Source organism: Rhea pennata, chromosome 7 (genome assembly GCF_028389875.1).
Source record: "Rhea pennata isolate bPtePen1 chromosome 7, bPtePen1.pri, whole genome shotgun sequence".
NCBI classification, from domain to species: domain Eukaryota; kingdom Metazoa; phylum Chordata; class Aves; order Rheiformes; family Rheidae; genus Rhea; species Rhea pennata.
This window is the reverse complement of record NC_084669.1, coordinates 5,253,932-5,270,547: the sequence shown is the minus strand read 5'-3', so window position 1 is coordinate 5,270,547 and position 16,616 is coordinate 5,253,932. Positions and strand designations below refer to the sequence as shown.

Below are 16,616 nucleotides of genomic sequence, written 5' to 3'. Positions count from 1 at the left end.
AAATATATTCTATATATATTCTATATTCCAACTTTTATCTTCAGGCTACTTGCAAACTTGGATAGTGTGGACTTAGTTCCATTTTCCCTGCTTTTAGTAGAAGTCCCAGCTTTGAACCCTGTGGAGGGCAGCGCTAAGAACAGCAATTACAGACACAGGCATATTCTCCATGACTTGGATGTGGCTTCCTTCCAGTATTTCTGCTTCTTGGCATGCTTGTAGTGCTTCTCAACAGACTCTGGAGACAAGTCTGAAGTACCAGAACTCATAAAACTTGCCTCTTCCTTTGCTTTCTGTTCTTCTTCCTTTGTTATTTTTTTTGTTCTTCCTGACTTGAGCAATGGTCACATTCTCTGCCCTTCTTCAGAGTTTTTTGTAAGTAAAAAGCTTTTTGAACAGGAAAAGGACACACACACACACACACACAAATATATATGTATATGTATGTATTTTTTAAAAAAATGTTCGTAGACAGATTTTCAAAACAAATCAGGCAATCGGCCTTGTGCAGGCTGTTTCCAAGTCTGAGTGATCACAACTGGCAGTTGTCTGATGCTATCAAGATCTAGCCAGATTAAATACTGAATTTGGCTTTAGCTGATGTTTGTTTGTTTTATGGGCTAACATTCAAAATACCTACAGATATGCACAACAGGCAACATAGCAGTTGGAGAAGTGTCTGTTGGCAAGCAAGGTGCCTACTTCTGCCTTGGATTGTCTGCAGTCATTGCAAATTTAAATGTTGGTTCTAGTTAATATGAGATCATTCATGCCAGTGTGGGTATAGCCTGTCTTATCAATCTTGTTCTGGATGTATGGAAGCCCAACTGTGTATCACTGATGGCAGATGAGGCTTATGTATATTTAGCTGTGCCTTAACATTTGCGTACTGTGGAATGTAGGAAAATTTCTATGTGGATCTATTTGCAGTCTGTATATTTACAGACACTTTGACCAGTAACTTACAGGTTAATTCTTGCAGAGCTTCTTATAGGCTAAAGACACTGAACTACATCTAGAATTAAAGTAGAAATTCTAATTGTTCTGATCAAAGGCTCAGTTCTGAATTCTAAAGTCCTTATGAAATGCTGAGTGCCATCATTTTGTGCTGTTGTCAAGAACCAACCTTAGTATGTTATGTTAATCTTGTTCTCATTGTTGAAACATGAAACGTTGCTGCCAGAATTTGCATCTCCAGATAAACTTTTCTTTGTTCACCCAGGCTTAATCTTTCTTTTTCTGCACCCTCCCTGTCCTGTACTTGCCCTATTCAACCTTGGACCTCAGCAAAATAACCATTAGTCTAAAAGTGGCCCAAGACTGCATGACTCTATGGTGGTGTTTCCATTTTGAAATTCTATTTTTTTTCCTCACGTCTTGGAACATTCCTTTCAAGAGAGCCAGAGGAGAAAAGGCTAAGGCCACAGCTTACTCTGAAAGTCAGTAAACGCTGGGCCAAATTCTCTGCTGTAGTAGAGTGATATCAGCAAAGAATTTGGTCCTGAGCCCCAGTAGATCATCCAGAAAGAATGCTGCACCCAGCTGCATGATCTTTTTTCACCTCGACCATCCTACCGCTATAATACAACCAGTTATCCTATTTTGTTTAAATGAGGGAGGATAGGGGGCCCTCTAGTTGTCTCCACTAATAAAAATCATACAGAGAAAACAAGCTGTATGTAGGCATATAGAATTTAAATGATCAGTTGACCTGAACTAAAGGGTATTTTCCAACTTTAAAGCTATAAAGCTTAGCCCCTCTATGTAAATGATGCTCTGATAGACGTACAGCATGTGCTTAATGAAACTGAAACTCATCAAACTGTGTTTTTTTTTTTTTTTTTTTGGCTAATGAAACACAAACAGTGTAATCAAAAAAGCTTTTTATTTATTTATTTTTTTGGCACTCATGAGCTTATGTAAAATCTTTGGAATTTGTTAGCATGATAACATTGTTATGCTCCCCTAGCTGATAGAAATATCAAAGCCAGCTAAGAATAACTCTACAGCTAGCAGAGAAGATTGGGTTTGTTTTTGGAATGAAAGCAAAAAGCATGTGTGCGTTGTTCACTTTCTAATAACTATGGAAAAAATTTTAGCTGCCTTGAAAATAAATGGATGCTTAAAGCTCCCTCCTCCTTCCATAACAATGTCATTAAGTGAGTCAAAATACAGAGATAGTTTGTGGGGAATACAGGGATAGTTTGTGTGAAAGTCTCCAAGATTTTCCACACTGTCTTTTGTGAATGCTGTGATGGTACATGAAACCTCTGACTCATGCAGGATTCTTCATATATTGTTTTTCTGATAGAAATTCCAAATAAACTTGAGAACTTATCACTGCAGTCTGTGAAGCTTTGAGGCTAGCCTGGGTCCTTTATTTTTTTCTTTTCTTTTTTTTAAACAAATCCTATTAATTTGGAAATTTCTGAAATGTCATGGCTTTCCATCACTTTGATCCTCCAAAATTTAATGGCTTAAGCTTTAACTTTTCATTCCTTCAAACCATAAGCTTAAAGTAAAAGTTAGGACTTTTAAAGAGACAGTCATGTCAAAGCTTATGCAACTCCAAGCAATTTTTATTGTCAGTTTAACTTTCAGCAACCACAAATGAAGTTGTGGGAAATTTGTATATGGAAAGCAGTGGAAATACAAAGTTCAGGTGTTTGTTACAGAAGTGGCTTGGATATCTAAGCCAAGTCATAAGCAAGTAATTGGTTCTGTGGTTTTGCAAAGTGTATGAATAAGAACCTCTGATTAGAAAATGCTAAAGAGGAACTCCTTTTCCATTTTTAAACAAACTTACATAGTTTTATTTCTTGAAAATGGCCTTAAGATAGGCACAAAGTTACAATAAAGAATAATTTAAAAATTTTCCCTCCCTTTTCTAAAATCAATCACATGGTACAGTCTTATTGTTCAGAACAAATACATGCTCTGCAATTTTGCCAGCTTTTGCAAGTTTATCAGGAATATTGTAGTTTTTGTATCCTTGTTTTTAGACTAGTGATAATCTTAACCTTATTTAAAGAGGCAGCGAGTGGAGAAGACAGCATCTTTTTTCATGCTTGCATGGAAAAACTTGACAATCTGATCCAAGTTCAGTCTGTATTCTCAAAAACCAGAAAGCTTTTTTTTAAGAAGCTTTTTATTTAATGTAATGTTCTTTTTCAAGTCAATTTCATGGGTTTTTTGAGGGCTGACTCTTTCTTTCTTTTTTTTTTTTTTTTTTTTCTTTTTTTTCTCTCAATGCTTTGGTTTGGCAATAGTGACATGGTTTATGGGAAAAACCCTCAGATCAAATTCCCAGCTAACAGGAGTGAGGCAGAGTTGCCACCACTAATGGTATGATGTCCATAAGTTTTTACAAGGTGTCCACCTGCAATCTAAAAGCATCTCTGACCATTGAGGACAGCCTAAATGAAAACACAGTAGTGACTTCTCTTTGTGACCTTTGTCAAGTCGTAGTCCAGATTTCTCAAAATGCAATCTAAAATTGGAATCTAGCACTTCTGATGAAGTACTGAACTTGAGGACCTTTGATTTTTTCTGTAATTCAAATTTCAGTGTTTTTGAACAAAGGATAAAAATTTTGGATGCCTGAGGGGCGTATTCGTATGTCAGTGCCACAGTTTAGAGTGATCATGGGAAGCAGAAGTGAAAATATGCCTGCCAGCACCACGGAGCTATGTAATTTCATGTAACTGTAGTGTCACAACAATAACGTTGTTAGAGCTATGTCATGAAATGCTTAGCATTTCCCAAATCTTGTCTAGCCTAAGAGAAGACACATGGTTTTTTAGGGGTCTCTTCTTCCCTAAGGTTGCAGCCTGACTAACTTCTCACAAATAGTTTAGTAATTATTTTAGTGGAGACATATCTATGGTAAAGAGGAAAAAGTGGCGATATAGCAGAGGAAAACACCTGAAAAAGAAGTTACTAGGCTGAAGAACTGGGTCTGAGTGAACTGCCTCTTAGGCTGTTACTGCTCTTGGACGAAGTTGTGCAATTTTTCCACTCCCAGACCAGATTTTTGGCAGCATCTCTCCTGTAATGAATATGAACGTGATTCTTTTCTCTTTGACTGCTGTGACAGAATTGCTTACCCAAATGCAAAATACTGTTTGTCTCTAAAATACACCAGAAATGCAGTTCTCACATGATAAACCACCTCTACCTGTTCTGGCCTTTCTTTGAGGCTAACTATTCCCTGAGAATTAGAGAAGGGCTCAGACTCCAGCTGGGTGGTCCTGCAGGATGGCTTTTGCCATTCAGTCCCTCTCGTCAGCCTGCTCATGCTCCTCTCCAGCCCAGCCCTCCAGATAAGTCTTCTGCAACATTTTATTTCGTGGTTCTTCGCTCTGTCAGCTCCCAGCCTCAGTTGGACAGCATGTAACTTCATGCAGCAGCCTGCAAGTAAGCCCCTGTCCTGTAATCATCTTCCAGGCCTTGCTGCGGGAGTTTGCTTATCTCTTGGGTTTTGTATTGCTTTTCTGCTCGCTCCCCGAAGCCTGCTATTAAGGCAGGTCAATTCATTCCTACAGGAGAATCAGATAATCAAGCACACCTTAGCACTGTGATCCTGTGGTTATTGCATATCAGTTTTCCTGTGCTTAAATAGCAAGTCTGTACCCACCACAGAGGGCACAGGGAGGAGGGTGAAAATGTTTTTTGTGGAAAATGTAGGTTGAGGTTGTTTAGCAGTAGGTGTAAGAACAAAAGGATTCTGATGCCGCAAGAGACTAATGAATGATCAGGGAGCAAATGAACTATTTAATTTCAAAAATGCTAAATTCGATTTTGTTAGCAAGAACTTAGCCTAGATTTGTGCCAAACTTAAGCACTGATTGCAAAGAAAGTCAAAATTTATTTTAATGAATCTTATGCTCTCCAGTGTCTCCCTCTTCCCCAGGTTTGCTCTATCTGCAGAAGCTATTTATGAAATGTTTTTCAGGTGACAAAAGAATTTAATTCCCCCCAAAGTGAGAGGGTGACTGAATGCCTGTACCTGTATGAGAAATCACAGTAACTTTTTTCCATTTGTTCCTCTCCCTGTCCTGGGAGGCAGGATATAAGTGAGGTGCTCTCTTCAGAAACTTTAACTTCGCGCTTGATCTTAGTTCTTGCTGTCAGAGTGGATGCTGCTGGCTCCTGATACTGAACTAAATGAACTCTCCATAGCACACAGTTCTCTGTGTTAAGTTTACACCCTGATGAACCACCCCTTGATGCCCCCTTTCATCTGCATGATGTTGATGTTCGACATGTTTTTCAGCATTTTTGGCCACTACAGATTGATTTACAGTCTCCTGAGGGAGCCATTTGGTATATTCTTCTATTTCCTGTACAGATATCTGCATTTTTAGAAGCAGCAATGAGCACATCTAGGGAAAATCCTTAGCCTCTGTCTTTAGATATAAAGTGAGTGATATCTAGTAACGCAGAACTTACTTGAACAAAAATCCGTTCCCTCCTTTTTGCTTAAAAAACAACAATAACCACAACAAACCTAAACAGGAGCTAGAAAGAGAAACCATTTGAGTCGCCCCCCCCCCAAAAAAAAAAAAAAAAAAAGAAAAAGAAAAAGAAAAAGGTTGTGAATGCCTTTTTCCAGCAGAGATTCAGCACTCAGTTCATATTTTGAGAGGTCTAAGTGCTATCCTTATTGGACTGAGTTTTGAAGAAACATTACTTTTGTCATTCAGACAGGATTAGCTGGCACCACAGCTGAATAACCAGAGTCTGGCTTGCACGTGGAGTGATCTGGGAAACTATTGCTTGGCTAAATGAAATCTCTGCAGCGTCAGTATTTTATCTGACATACTTAGGTTGGGCTTTTGGTAGGCAATGAAACTATTGAATCTTTTGCTGTGGGATAGATATTATAAACATTTAGTCTATAGCCGTAAGCATGATGATAATCTCTCTGGGTAGAGTTTAAACAGTTAATTCCTTGCATACTGGCAACTTGTGTATGCACTTTGGCTTCAGAGCAGTATATCTCAATGCAAAGACGTAATTATCTGTGAAGCCGTTCTTTAGTGCTGTAACAAAACTATAGGAAACCGAAGAGATAAGAGCATGCAGTTAAGACTGTTCCGTTTTCGTGTAGCTAAAGCAATGTGAATTTAAAAGGTGGGATTTAGCATAGAATTAAACTAGGAATAACAAGTTTTGCTTTAGGTTTGCATCTGTAAACAAATGAAGTTCTGATAGTAGTTGTCAAAAATTTTCCTGCATCCTGAAACTTTTTAAAATTAAAGATGGGCCAAACAGCATTTGCAGACCTTAAGCAAAGGCTGGCTTAGATTTTTTAATAGTTGTTGTTATTTGTGTATTTTTTGTAAGTGCTGTAATTTTATAATTTGATTCATACACGTCTTCTGCTGTGTACAACAGATGGAGCTGTGAAAACTCTAAGCAGCTATCAGATTGTCATGACTCAAAAACTCCTGGAAGAAATTCCATAACAAAGTGAAGAGAAAAGAATAAAAACCACGTGTCAGGCTCGCTGGCATGCAGCATGTGTGAGCGAGACGCGCAGGCTGAGTGTTTGTGTGCACAGGCTTAACCTTGCTGCGCGTTCGGGGCAGTTTGCCTGGTGATCGATGGGGTCCTTTTCTTTCAAGCGTGCTGTAAACGCTCAGAAATGCAGAGGCGTGCCACAGTCCCGCGGCCCTGCATTCCTCGGACCCCAGGCAGGATCGGATGCCTCTGGAGCAATTGCATGTTTGGTAGATACGGCCTTTCCTTGGGGAGCCTCATGGGAGGAGCCTCCGACAGACGGCTCCAGTTTTATAGGCATTGGCCTTTTGTGCGCTTCAACTTTCAAACAGCCTCCCATTCAGCGGGAAGCGCTCTGGAAATGCAGCACCGAACTCCCGTTTCTGGAATGTTTCTCGGGCTGCCCGGGAGGAAAGTTTGCTCTCGGTGGATTCAGCAGTGAGCGCAGCTAGGGGAAGCGTCGCTCTCGGGGGCTTGCGAAGCCTGGCCTGAAATGGTGGAACTTGAGGAACTGCTGCCGTACAGGAATCCGTGTTAAATTGGGGGCCTCTTTCGGGCTGTTTTGTTTGAGCCAGAGGATGATTCAGAACAGCAAAGCTGGTGATTACTTCTTGATCTTGGTAAGTAGGCGCTTCTGAGTGAAAAGTTAGCCACAGAACAGTAAAATCCAAGGTACAAGTATGAACTGTATTAAAAAGAGCTGTTAGAATTCAAAGTTAGCTGTTATTTCTGACCACTTTTCCCTCTCAAAAATTACAGCTTCCCCCCCCCCGCTTTCTTCCTGTCATGCGTTGAACAATTTTTTTTTCAAACTAACATTTCTGTAGAGTAAAACACTGTCTTTTTCATGCAACTCTTTATTGAGCTCCGTAGGAATCTTGAATATGATGGGATTAGCTATCATTATCCCCAAGTAGCTGAGAAGACTTTCTGGTTTTGTGGATCCTGCCATAGACTGTGGTCGGATTTCTGTGCAACCGGAATGTCAGCGTGGGCTGAGACTTGGGGGTTAGTTTGGTTGCACTCGGAGACTTCTGGCTCAGGTTTACTAGCTGGGATTTGGAGACTTTTAAATTCTGTGGCAGTGACACCACAGCGTGGCTGAGAGCACTTTGGGGGTTCCAGAAGCTGCATCGTAGTGACATCGTGTGCTCTCTCGGATGGTTGACAGTTACGAAGCAAATGCTTATTCTTCCTGTGCAGGGGTGATCCATGCGTCCTCCTGTTCTAACGTGGCTTTCTGCTGTCACTCCTAGTTTGTAAAGGAAGTAATACTGCAGTATACATTTCAGTCCCCTTACTTCAGCCTTTTATTCTAAAATCATTATATATGTATTTAATAAATACATATATTTATAAAATATATATGTATATGTATTAGCTCGCCTTAAGTTCTAGGTTCTAATGTGATCACAGTAATGTAGGCTACCTAGGCAAAAAAAAAAAAAAATCTATTTTATAGCTATTATTAGTCACATTAGCAAAAGTTGGATGTGTGTGTTTTAAAAGGGGGGGGGGGGGGAAAGGACTTCTAAAATGGTGTATGTGCAGCAAGAAGGGAAGGGGTGAGAGAGGAAGTCCAGGCCCTCAGGTAACCTCATTCCCTGCCCGGATACCTCTCTGTCTTGTCAGGATTTCCACAAACATTGCCGGAAAAATATCATTTATGAGAATTACTCTCCATCATCACGTGTCTGGCTTGGCTGACCCAGTGATGCCATTATCATCCAGCTCGGGGGAGTAATTCAAAATTACCTGCAGGGATTGCCAGCGGCTGTGCAGCTGGATTTTGGGGGTTGCTTTCAACAGGTGAGGTATTGCCCTAAGAAAGTCTTTTAAAAGATGCTTTCATTTCTCTAGAAGACTTCTCTGCATCTGATTCCCTTTCATACTTTATTAACACGGAAATTTGCACTGAGAGAAGAGACTGCCTTGTCCCTTGACGCACAGCCTGGTATTTGGAGCAGGACAGACCTGCATTCCAGTGTGGGTTGCAGGAAACCTCATGTCACGAGCAGGCAGCCTGGAGCCTTTGCCACCTGCGCTGTGGATGGTGCGAATTGTGCTCATCACTCAGCCAGGATGTTGCTAGTTCTCTTCATTGGGGATGGGTACAAATCAAGATAGGTCTGGTGTGCCTATGCAAAATGCAGAGGGCTCAGGTGCTGCCTAAGCTGCAGTGGGTTGCATGAGCTCTTCCTGGGCTCTCCCAGCGCAATCACGCAGGATCCATACCCCTTCTGCTAACTGGAGTTGTTTCCCGAGTCTGACTCAGAGGAAGAGAGTGTAAAGCTGTAGTGCTGGAATAACTCCATCAGGAGCCAATTCTGCTATCTTGGTGATAATGTCTTTTTTTTATAATTGTAGGACTGTTGCTGTACTGTATGCTTAACTTATGTTTCCCACATATGACAGTGATCTTGTTTAATTAACACATGCCAGTTCATCTCTTGGATACCTTCATTACTATGTTTGCATAGCACACTGGCTTAGGCATTTAGAAGGTCCTGCAGTATAAATACTAAGCGCTGATATGAAGCATTTAAAGCATAGTTTCTCCCTCAAGGTACAGAAGATATTTGAGAATTTTTTTTTTCCAAAATTATGTGTTTGTAAGCATAAGTAACTCTTTGGGTTTACAAAAAGCAGTGTATTTTCTAAAACTTGAGAACTTTTGACTGGGGATGTGTTATATTTAACTTTTAAATTAATCCTTTGTTATATCCTATCTAGCAATCAGCAAAAGTAACTATGGCCACCATAATCATTACTATATATATGTTTTTAAAGCTATTTTTGGTGTATATACTTACGCTGTAGTGACATCATTTGCTTGCATGGATGTTCCCTTAGTTAACTAGGAAATAAAATACGGCTTTACATCTTGGGATTTTGCACGAGAGACTGAATCTTAACTCTGACTTTTTTTTTTCATAAAATAGTACTTAAATAGATGTTATATTACTGTGAAAGAAGCACTGTAGAAAAAAGAACTTTTTTTTAAAAACCTTGCTGGTTGCTAATTCAGCACTTCTGAGCTGTTTCCTGTGCAAGAATAATTTTTGCTTCTGATACGAGTAAAGTTGATTTTTAATCTGAGAAATTGCTTATCACCTACTTTGAGAAATAATCAACAGGTGTCCTATTAATCATGAAAATACTTTTAAAGAACAGAAATATCTTAGGTGCATGGAGTTGCTATAGCAGTTTATTGTTGGATTTTCTACACATGAAGTTTTTTTGGCATATGTGGCTAATGTATGAGATAAACTGCAAAACAAGTGAAGGAAAAAATGTTATAAAGGAAGTATTTAGTAAAATGGAAGAAATTTTACGAAGTACAATCTGGTCATATATTTAAACTAATTTAGATGTCACTAGACTTCCTTCCCTTGCAAATAGTGTAAGAATGAAGAACCTCTCTCAGATAAAGTAAATCCTCCAGATTTTTCTGCGGGGAATTGATTTTTTTTCTACCTGATGCATGAGTATACTAAGGCTAAAAAGATTAACTGTTTGGCCCAAGTTACTGCAAAGCCAGGTGTGAAATCTAAAGGATTTTGTGTCTTGGCCTGGCTCTACCCAATAAGTGATACCTTGTTTTTTGAAGAAAATGAAATAGTGGGCTAAGAGACTGGTCAGGCCTCAGTTGTCCCTTGGAGTGGATGGCACCATTTTGCAGAGATTACTAGAGTAAACGCAGGCTTTATAACAACATGATTGTCTCGTTAGGAACAACCAAGTGTTTTGGACTGGGAGATAGTAGGGCTTCAAACACTTACTGGTTTCCGTTGGAGTAAACTCAAACCTGTGGTGGTTGACAATTCAATGGAAGCCACATCCAGGCCTCCTGATTGGAAAAAACGTGGATAGGGAGAAAATGCTAAGACCTGTAGCGGCTTTCTGTCTCCATCATCAGTGCCAGAACACTTTAAAAGTTTAGTGTGAAGTAGGGGTTTTACGGTTTGCTTACATCTTGCTGGAGTTGGTAGGAGAACAAGTGGATCCACCATAGCATGTAGCCCTAGTTTTTTGTACAAAATTAAAGCCTAGGAACTGAACCATCCCTGCTTGCCTATGTGTCCAGTACATGTAAATCTATGCTCTTTTACGTATCTTAAAAAAAATACACTTTCTGCCTTGTTTCAAAAGCTTCTTGCCTCAATAGAGTTCAGACCTCAGATGTTTTAATAGAAATAGTATAGGTTTATGCAATTATTTCTCATTCATTCTTTGACAGTTAATGCACATGAGTAAAAGTTAAAGCTTTGAATCTTGCTGTTTGCATACCTGCCTTCTTTTCAGTAATTAGAAAAATCTCTTTTGAAGGGTATTAAGTAGGGAACCTAAAACTGAAATTGTGAAATACAAGAGACTAAGGACACTTGATTATCAGAATCTTCTACTTGTGACACACAGACAACAGACTGAACCCTTTGGTCTTTTGGCTGAATTTAGTGTGCTAGCTGCAGCTGTTAGCAAGCAACTGTTTGTTAAACTGTGAAGTATTTTTCCTTTGAAAAATATTTCAATCATGCCTGTCATAAGTAGAATTTGGAAGTAATTTTAAGTAGATCTTCTTCTGGACTTGACTCAGAATTTGGGCAGTGGAGTGGAGAAAGCTCACAGCCTTTTTATAGAGCTTGATTCTTTGAACAAATCAGCCTAAAAGGCCAGTTGCTGTAAAGGTTTTGCAGTGACTTTTTAGCAGACGCCTGCGAGGTGAAGGCCGTCAGGAATTTCAGTGGTGGAACTAGTCTGAGCAGTTCTTGATAGCTTTATTGTTTGTCCTGTGCTGAGCAGAGCAGCTTGACAATGAACTGCTTCACCATCACCTTCCCAAGTTGAGAATGAGTTTCAAGTTACATTGTCTATAACTGTATGAAAATTAGTGGCTCAGAGTTGGTTGCACAGCAGATGTGAGTGGCTGAGGAGAAGAAATGTTTCACTTTATTCTCACCAGATTAGGGTACACCAATGCAACAGCTTCAATAAGCAATTGCAGTTATGGGTTGTGCTGTTCTTTCTGTATGTTCGCAGACAAGACATAGTGTTCTGTCAGTGGCTGAAGTAAGACTTGCCACTTCTCTCCTTAAATATATGAGAAAGAAATAGCAGTGTCTTGTTGTAAAGATTTACACTAGTGTTTTCTAAATGCTCATTTTAAGAGAAAGCAGAGATGGCACCGAAGTTTATAATACAAGTATATGCAACTCAGTGATGAGTCAAAAAAGGTCCTCTTCTACTAATAAACTAGAACACTTTAGAACTTGGAAGCATCTTGGCTCAATGCTTCCTAAAACAAGCTGAGCCCTGAGGTGTTAATCAATGAACTTATGGACACTTGAATGTTTACTGTTGTCATTAGATAAAAGTAATATAGTAAGTTTCAAAAATAATCAAATGTTCTAGGCAGTCATCTGAGAACTGCACTTAGTGCAATGACTCAGTTCTACTTGTATAACTGAGGGAAAAATGCCACTTAAATTGTCAGGGCTGCCGTGACCAAAATAACTGGACTGATTGCAGGGTGATGCTGTGATAAAACAGCAATTGAAGAGCAGAAACACTAGCTTAGAATGTGCAATTAAAAATTAATTAATGTATGTAGTGAATATGTTTAATAAAAAAACAATAGAAAATAAGCTTGACAATAATGTTTTTTCACGTATGAGTGTGATAGTGTATACAGCCCTAAAATAAAATAAGTAAAAAGTGAATAAATTCAGTTGATGGTGTTTAGTCATTGCCAGAATAACACTGACATTATTATGATGCAGTTTAACTCATTATGTTCTTGGAACCGAATTATACATAACAGCTAGATCTGAGGTTAGGAAAGAAAGTAATCTTCCAGTGCTAAAAAGATAGCTGAGTTTCATGGTTTAGGAATTTTTAAGCTGGAATTCCAGGAACTGTGGCAGTTTCCCAGCTACTGTGTTAAGTTTATACACTTCTGCTCATATCTGTCTGTATTTAGTGGTTATATTCGCTTGATGGTACTGGGAACAACTCATGGAGTTGTTCAGCAACTGAATGGACTTCAGAAAAGTGTTACTTAAAAACTGAGCCGCTTGGGTGAACTCACAGATGTGCAATTGGGACCCTCAATTAAGGTCACTTTTTCTGTATTCTAGAAGGCCAAGGATTTTAGAAGTATCAGTTTCTTCCAAATCTTACTAGGGCCTTAGTCACTGATTGGCCACCTAGGAAAGTCAGGTTGAAGGAATCAACAGAGCAATGTCTTCAGGTCATTCACGTGATCAAATGCCTTTGTTTTTGTTTTTTTAAGAAAAAAGAAAAGAAAAAAAAACCCCACCACCCTTCTTCAGCAGGGCTCCTTTCTAGGACATGTTTCCAAATAGTCTTCTTTTAGCAACTTACTGGCTGCATGCTGCTTTCCCTGGCTATGGAACAAGCTTGGGAGTCTCCCTATGTGGGCTCCTTGAAACACCCCAGAAGCCTTTTGATTGACTCTGTGGACCACTGATGAGCATCTCTTTGCTAACTGAAAGCCAGAACTGAGCTCCTTGTGTGGTCTGATACGTTTTTTGTGTGTGTAAGGAAATCTTCCCATTTCTCTTGTTCAAGCAGTAGCTTTTTTTCTTGCTTTCCTTTTAACAAAAGAATTAAAACTAGGTTAATTTGCTGTTGGATTGTAGTATCTTATTGCTCCTGTAGTTGTTACACAGTGACTTCAGTCCTGTGAGAACAGTAAAGATGTATGCAAAGGCAACTTACATTAAAAAAAAAAAAAGAAAAAAAAAAGGAAAAGAAGAAAGAAAAAAATACTTCTTTCCCTTTCACTAACATAAAAATTAGCATACAGATGCTAAACAACTGGTGCTTCTAACACTTAATTGACAATAATTCTGCAGTTATTCAGACCTTTAAGGCTGCTATTTCCCCTGTCTTTTCTCTTTGCAGCCCTCCTGGGCCAGGTGATATACAGTTGGCTTCTCCCCTTGGTACTTCCAAGCAACTGTTAGCTGTTTCTACGACTTGTGGAAATGTTGACCCTCTGGATGCTGCTGAGCTGACTGCAGCAAGGTATTGTAAAATACAGCTGAAGTGCTGGGAAGCAGCTTGCCTACACCTTTGTCATGTTGGTGGGTGGGTGAGAGGTTGATGGTAGCTAAGAAATCAGTACAGCTTTTCTTGGACAGAGATGCATCTGGTATGGTTGGTTACTGATGTGTTTACTGGATCTGTCTGTAGTCAGTGGAGTATCTGTGTAACCTATATCAGGATTTAGATATCCTCTCTAAGTCAAAACCTTCAAAGGAAGATGTCATTTACCTTTCCTTGAGCCTGAATCATTTTGGACCATGCAGGGGTTGTGCTGCATAGTACAGAGGTGCAATATATGCCCTCCCCTCTTCTTTCCCCTCCAAGTGCTTATACTTTTTAACTTTTTTTGGTTAGTATAAGGTAATTGATCCTTCAGGCATTTTCTTGTTAATCTTCAGTTTTGAGAAGTTCCTTAACAGCATAATGATGATTATAAAGCAGGTCAGGTACCTCATTTCTGTTGGACACTGAGCTGTCTGCTTTTCTTGGCACTGTGTAGGTAAATTGTTGCTTTACTTGTGTTGGTGGTAGCTGGGTTGTCATGTTCTTTTAGACATACGAGTTTGTCTTAATTGCCAGCCGTAGAGGAAGTCTTTCAGGGTGTTTACTCATCAGTCACTGTGAATTCAGTGGAGTGTAAACTTGCACAGTATTTAAGCTGGCATTAAATTGGTTACCTGAAATACTGGTAACAGGCTGTCAAAGGCACAAAGAAGCTTATGCAGGTTGCAAAATATATCTTGAAGGGTGGATAACTTTGGTGTTTAATCTGTGTTGGTCTTCCACCAGTCCCCAAACTAGTGCATCTGTGAGAAACACCTTTTCCTACAACCTCAGTCTAGGGGAGTTTACGATGGGAAGCTATCTTCCAATTATATTGTAAGTTTTTTAAACAGATAGACGCATTTCTTTATTTTTAACAAATGTAAAGGGGTTACTGTTTTTTGCGGAGTCTGTCTTTTCTCAGTAATAGTCTACCATAGTGGCAAGCAGGTTAGAGAAGAGTGAGCAATAAGTAAGTTACAGCTATGAACTTTCTAAATGTAGCAGAATTAAAAAAAAAAATACCAACAGCACCAGCAAGATCTATATATGGTCTCTTGAATACAGTCTGTATTAGGAGTTTGCTGTTTGTAGAGAAGGAGACACACAGGCTATCTATGATTAGATGTCATTTTAGGAAACCTTTAGGAAGAACAACCTTAGTCTAAGTTTATTGCTTCTTGTAAACCTCATGAACACTGATCACATTCTTAGTTGGATCTTGAAGGTTAATTATAGGTTAACCCTTTTATTCTACTTGATAAGAGTCTGTATTTAAAATGGATTTACTGTCTTTTCAATAGTTAGTCTCAAGGATCCTCTCTTCACATGAGTTGCATACATTGAGAGTATTAATGCTGAGTAGTAATTAGTCCATATAGGGTAGCTTAGCCCAGAGGGGATGAGGGCAGGCAGATCGTGCAGCAGCCAGAGAATCTGGGTCTTGTTTCCTTGTTCTGCCCTTGCTGAAAGTGCAAAGGTTTCTGCAACAATCCAGCGCTTAAAAGTTGCAAGCCAGGGATATCATCTTGGAAGTAGGTAGCCATCCAATTTCTGAAATGGAAGGTTGAGAGGTAAAACATAGTGATCAACTGGAGTGAATCTGGTTGCAAGTAGTTCTCATGTGTTCTTTTTAGATTAAAAAAAAAAAAAAAAAAAAAAGCTGAACATATACATTCATGACAATGTTTGTTTTTTCTGTTCCTTTATTTTGTATAATTGTTCAACTTTAGACATAAAACCTGTGTGTTCTCTTTGGACCTGTCTTCCTTGTCCAGGCTGTTGTTACTTGCCAGCTTTTCTGTTAGCAAGCAAAAATGGGCATGATGCAACTCCCTTGCAGCAGTAACAACTGCTGCTGCTTTCTTTGTGGTTCGTTCAGATCTAACCTGATAACAACATGATATAATAATAAATGAAAGTAGTACTCTTAAAATTGATGGGATTGTGCTCTTAAATGAGGATCAGTAATGGCAGGACTGGGCCCTTCTTGCCCAAGGGAAGAAGTTCAGTGATGGTGGTTGTACATTGTCATTGTCTTATTTCCCATCTCCTTTTTACCAATTTTGTGACATGGAGCAGATACTTGCTTACTATAGGTAAGACAGTCATATAACAGCCACTATTTTTTGGCTTTTTATATGGAAATACTGCATTACTGCTTTTCAGTGTAACTGCAGAAAAATTCTCTAATGCACAGATGTATGATGTCTCAGTGTCAATGCTTCCTTATTATACCTGTGTATTATACTACTGAAATCTTAACAGGTTGTTAGGTAGCATGATGTTTTTCCAGTCCATCTGCAAAAAAAGTGTCATTTTGCAACATTTTGGGATATTTACTAGTAGTTCCTTTTGCTTCCACATGAGTATTTCCCCGTCAGGGGTGTCATATAATACAGATGGTGTGCACTTTGACAGGGAAAAATAATGATGTGTATAAGGCAGGGGTCAGTTTGTACTAAATATCTTCCAGATGGCAGTGCATAATAAGAGATCGGATTCTGTTCCTCCATCTGTCCAGTCAAGAAACTGTATCTTTGTTTTGTTTCTTGAGGATAACTGTCTGCATCTTTTCCCCTGTTGATAACATATTGATCAAAGAAAACATGGCATCATCTGCTCAATAAGTAGATTTTATTTATCAAATTTGTGGAGTAGCGCCCTCACAAAACTAGGTAAAAAGTTCACTGGTTGTTATGCCAAGCGTTTTTGTTTTAACAGTGAAACTGAAAGACTGAGTTCACTCTGATTTGCCAATGCACATTGCGCCAGAAGGAATTTTGGCTAGACGCATCTTTCTCCTTATGCTGCAGGTGCAGAGCTTTGTAGCAGGGCTTCTGTTGCATATAAGAAATGTCTGGATTGGAAAAGCCAAAACAGTCGGTTAAATGCCCCCACTGTATAGCCCACAGTTAATCTGGGGAGCTATAGTTAGAGGTGTTCAGTCTTTCTGAGCAGTATCTGTATGTTTGGTTGTGATTAACCCTATAATGTTT

The 16,616-nt window shown here is 39.2% G+C and overlaps 1 protein-coding gene across 6 annotated transcripts in view; it reads left to right on the top strand.

The window, feature by feature from the left end:
• The window catches only part of TACC2 (transforming acidic coiled-coil containing protein 2), a 150,917-nt gene that overhangs the window by 51,753 nt on the left and 82,548 nt on the right, over positions 1-16,616 (top strand). For all 6 annotated transcript variants that reach the window (XR_009959016.1, XM_062580689.1, XM_062580692.1 and 3 more), the window contains exon 5: positions 13,432-13,554. Coding sequence is in view for 5 of the 6 variants with exons in the window: in XM_062580689.1 (XP_062436673.1) it covers positions 13,432-13,554 (123 nt within the window). In the remaining variant the exon portion in view is untranslated. The remainder of the gene's footprint in view (positions 1-13,431; positions 13,555-16,616) is intronic.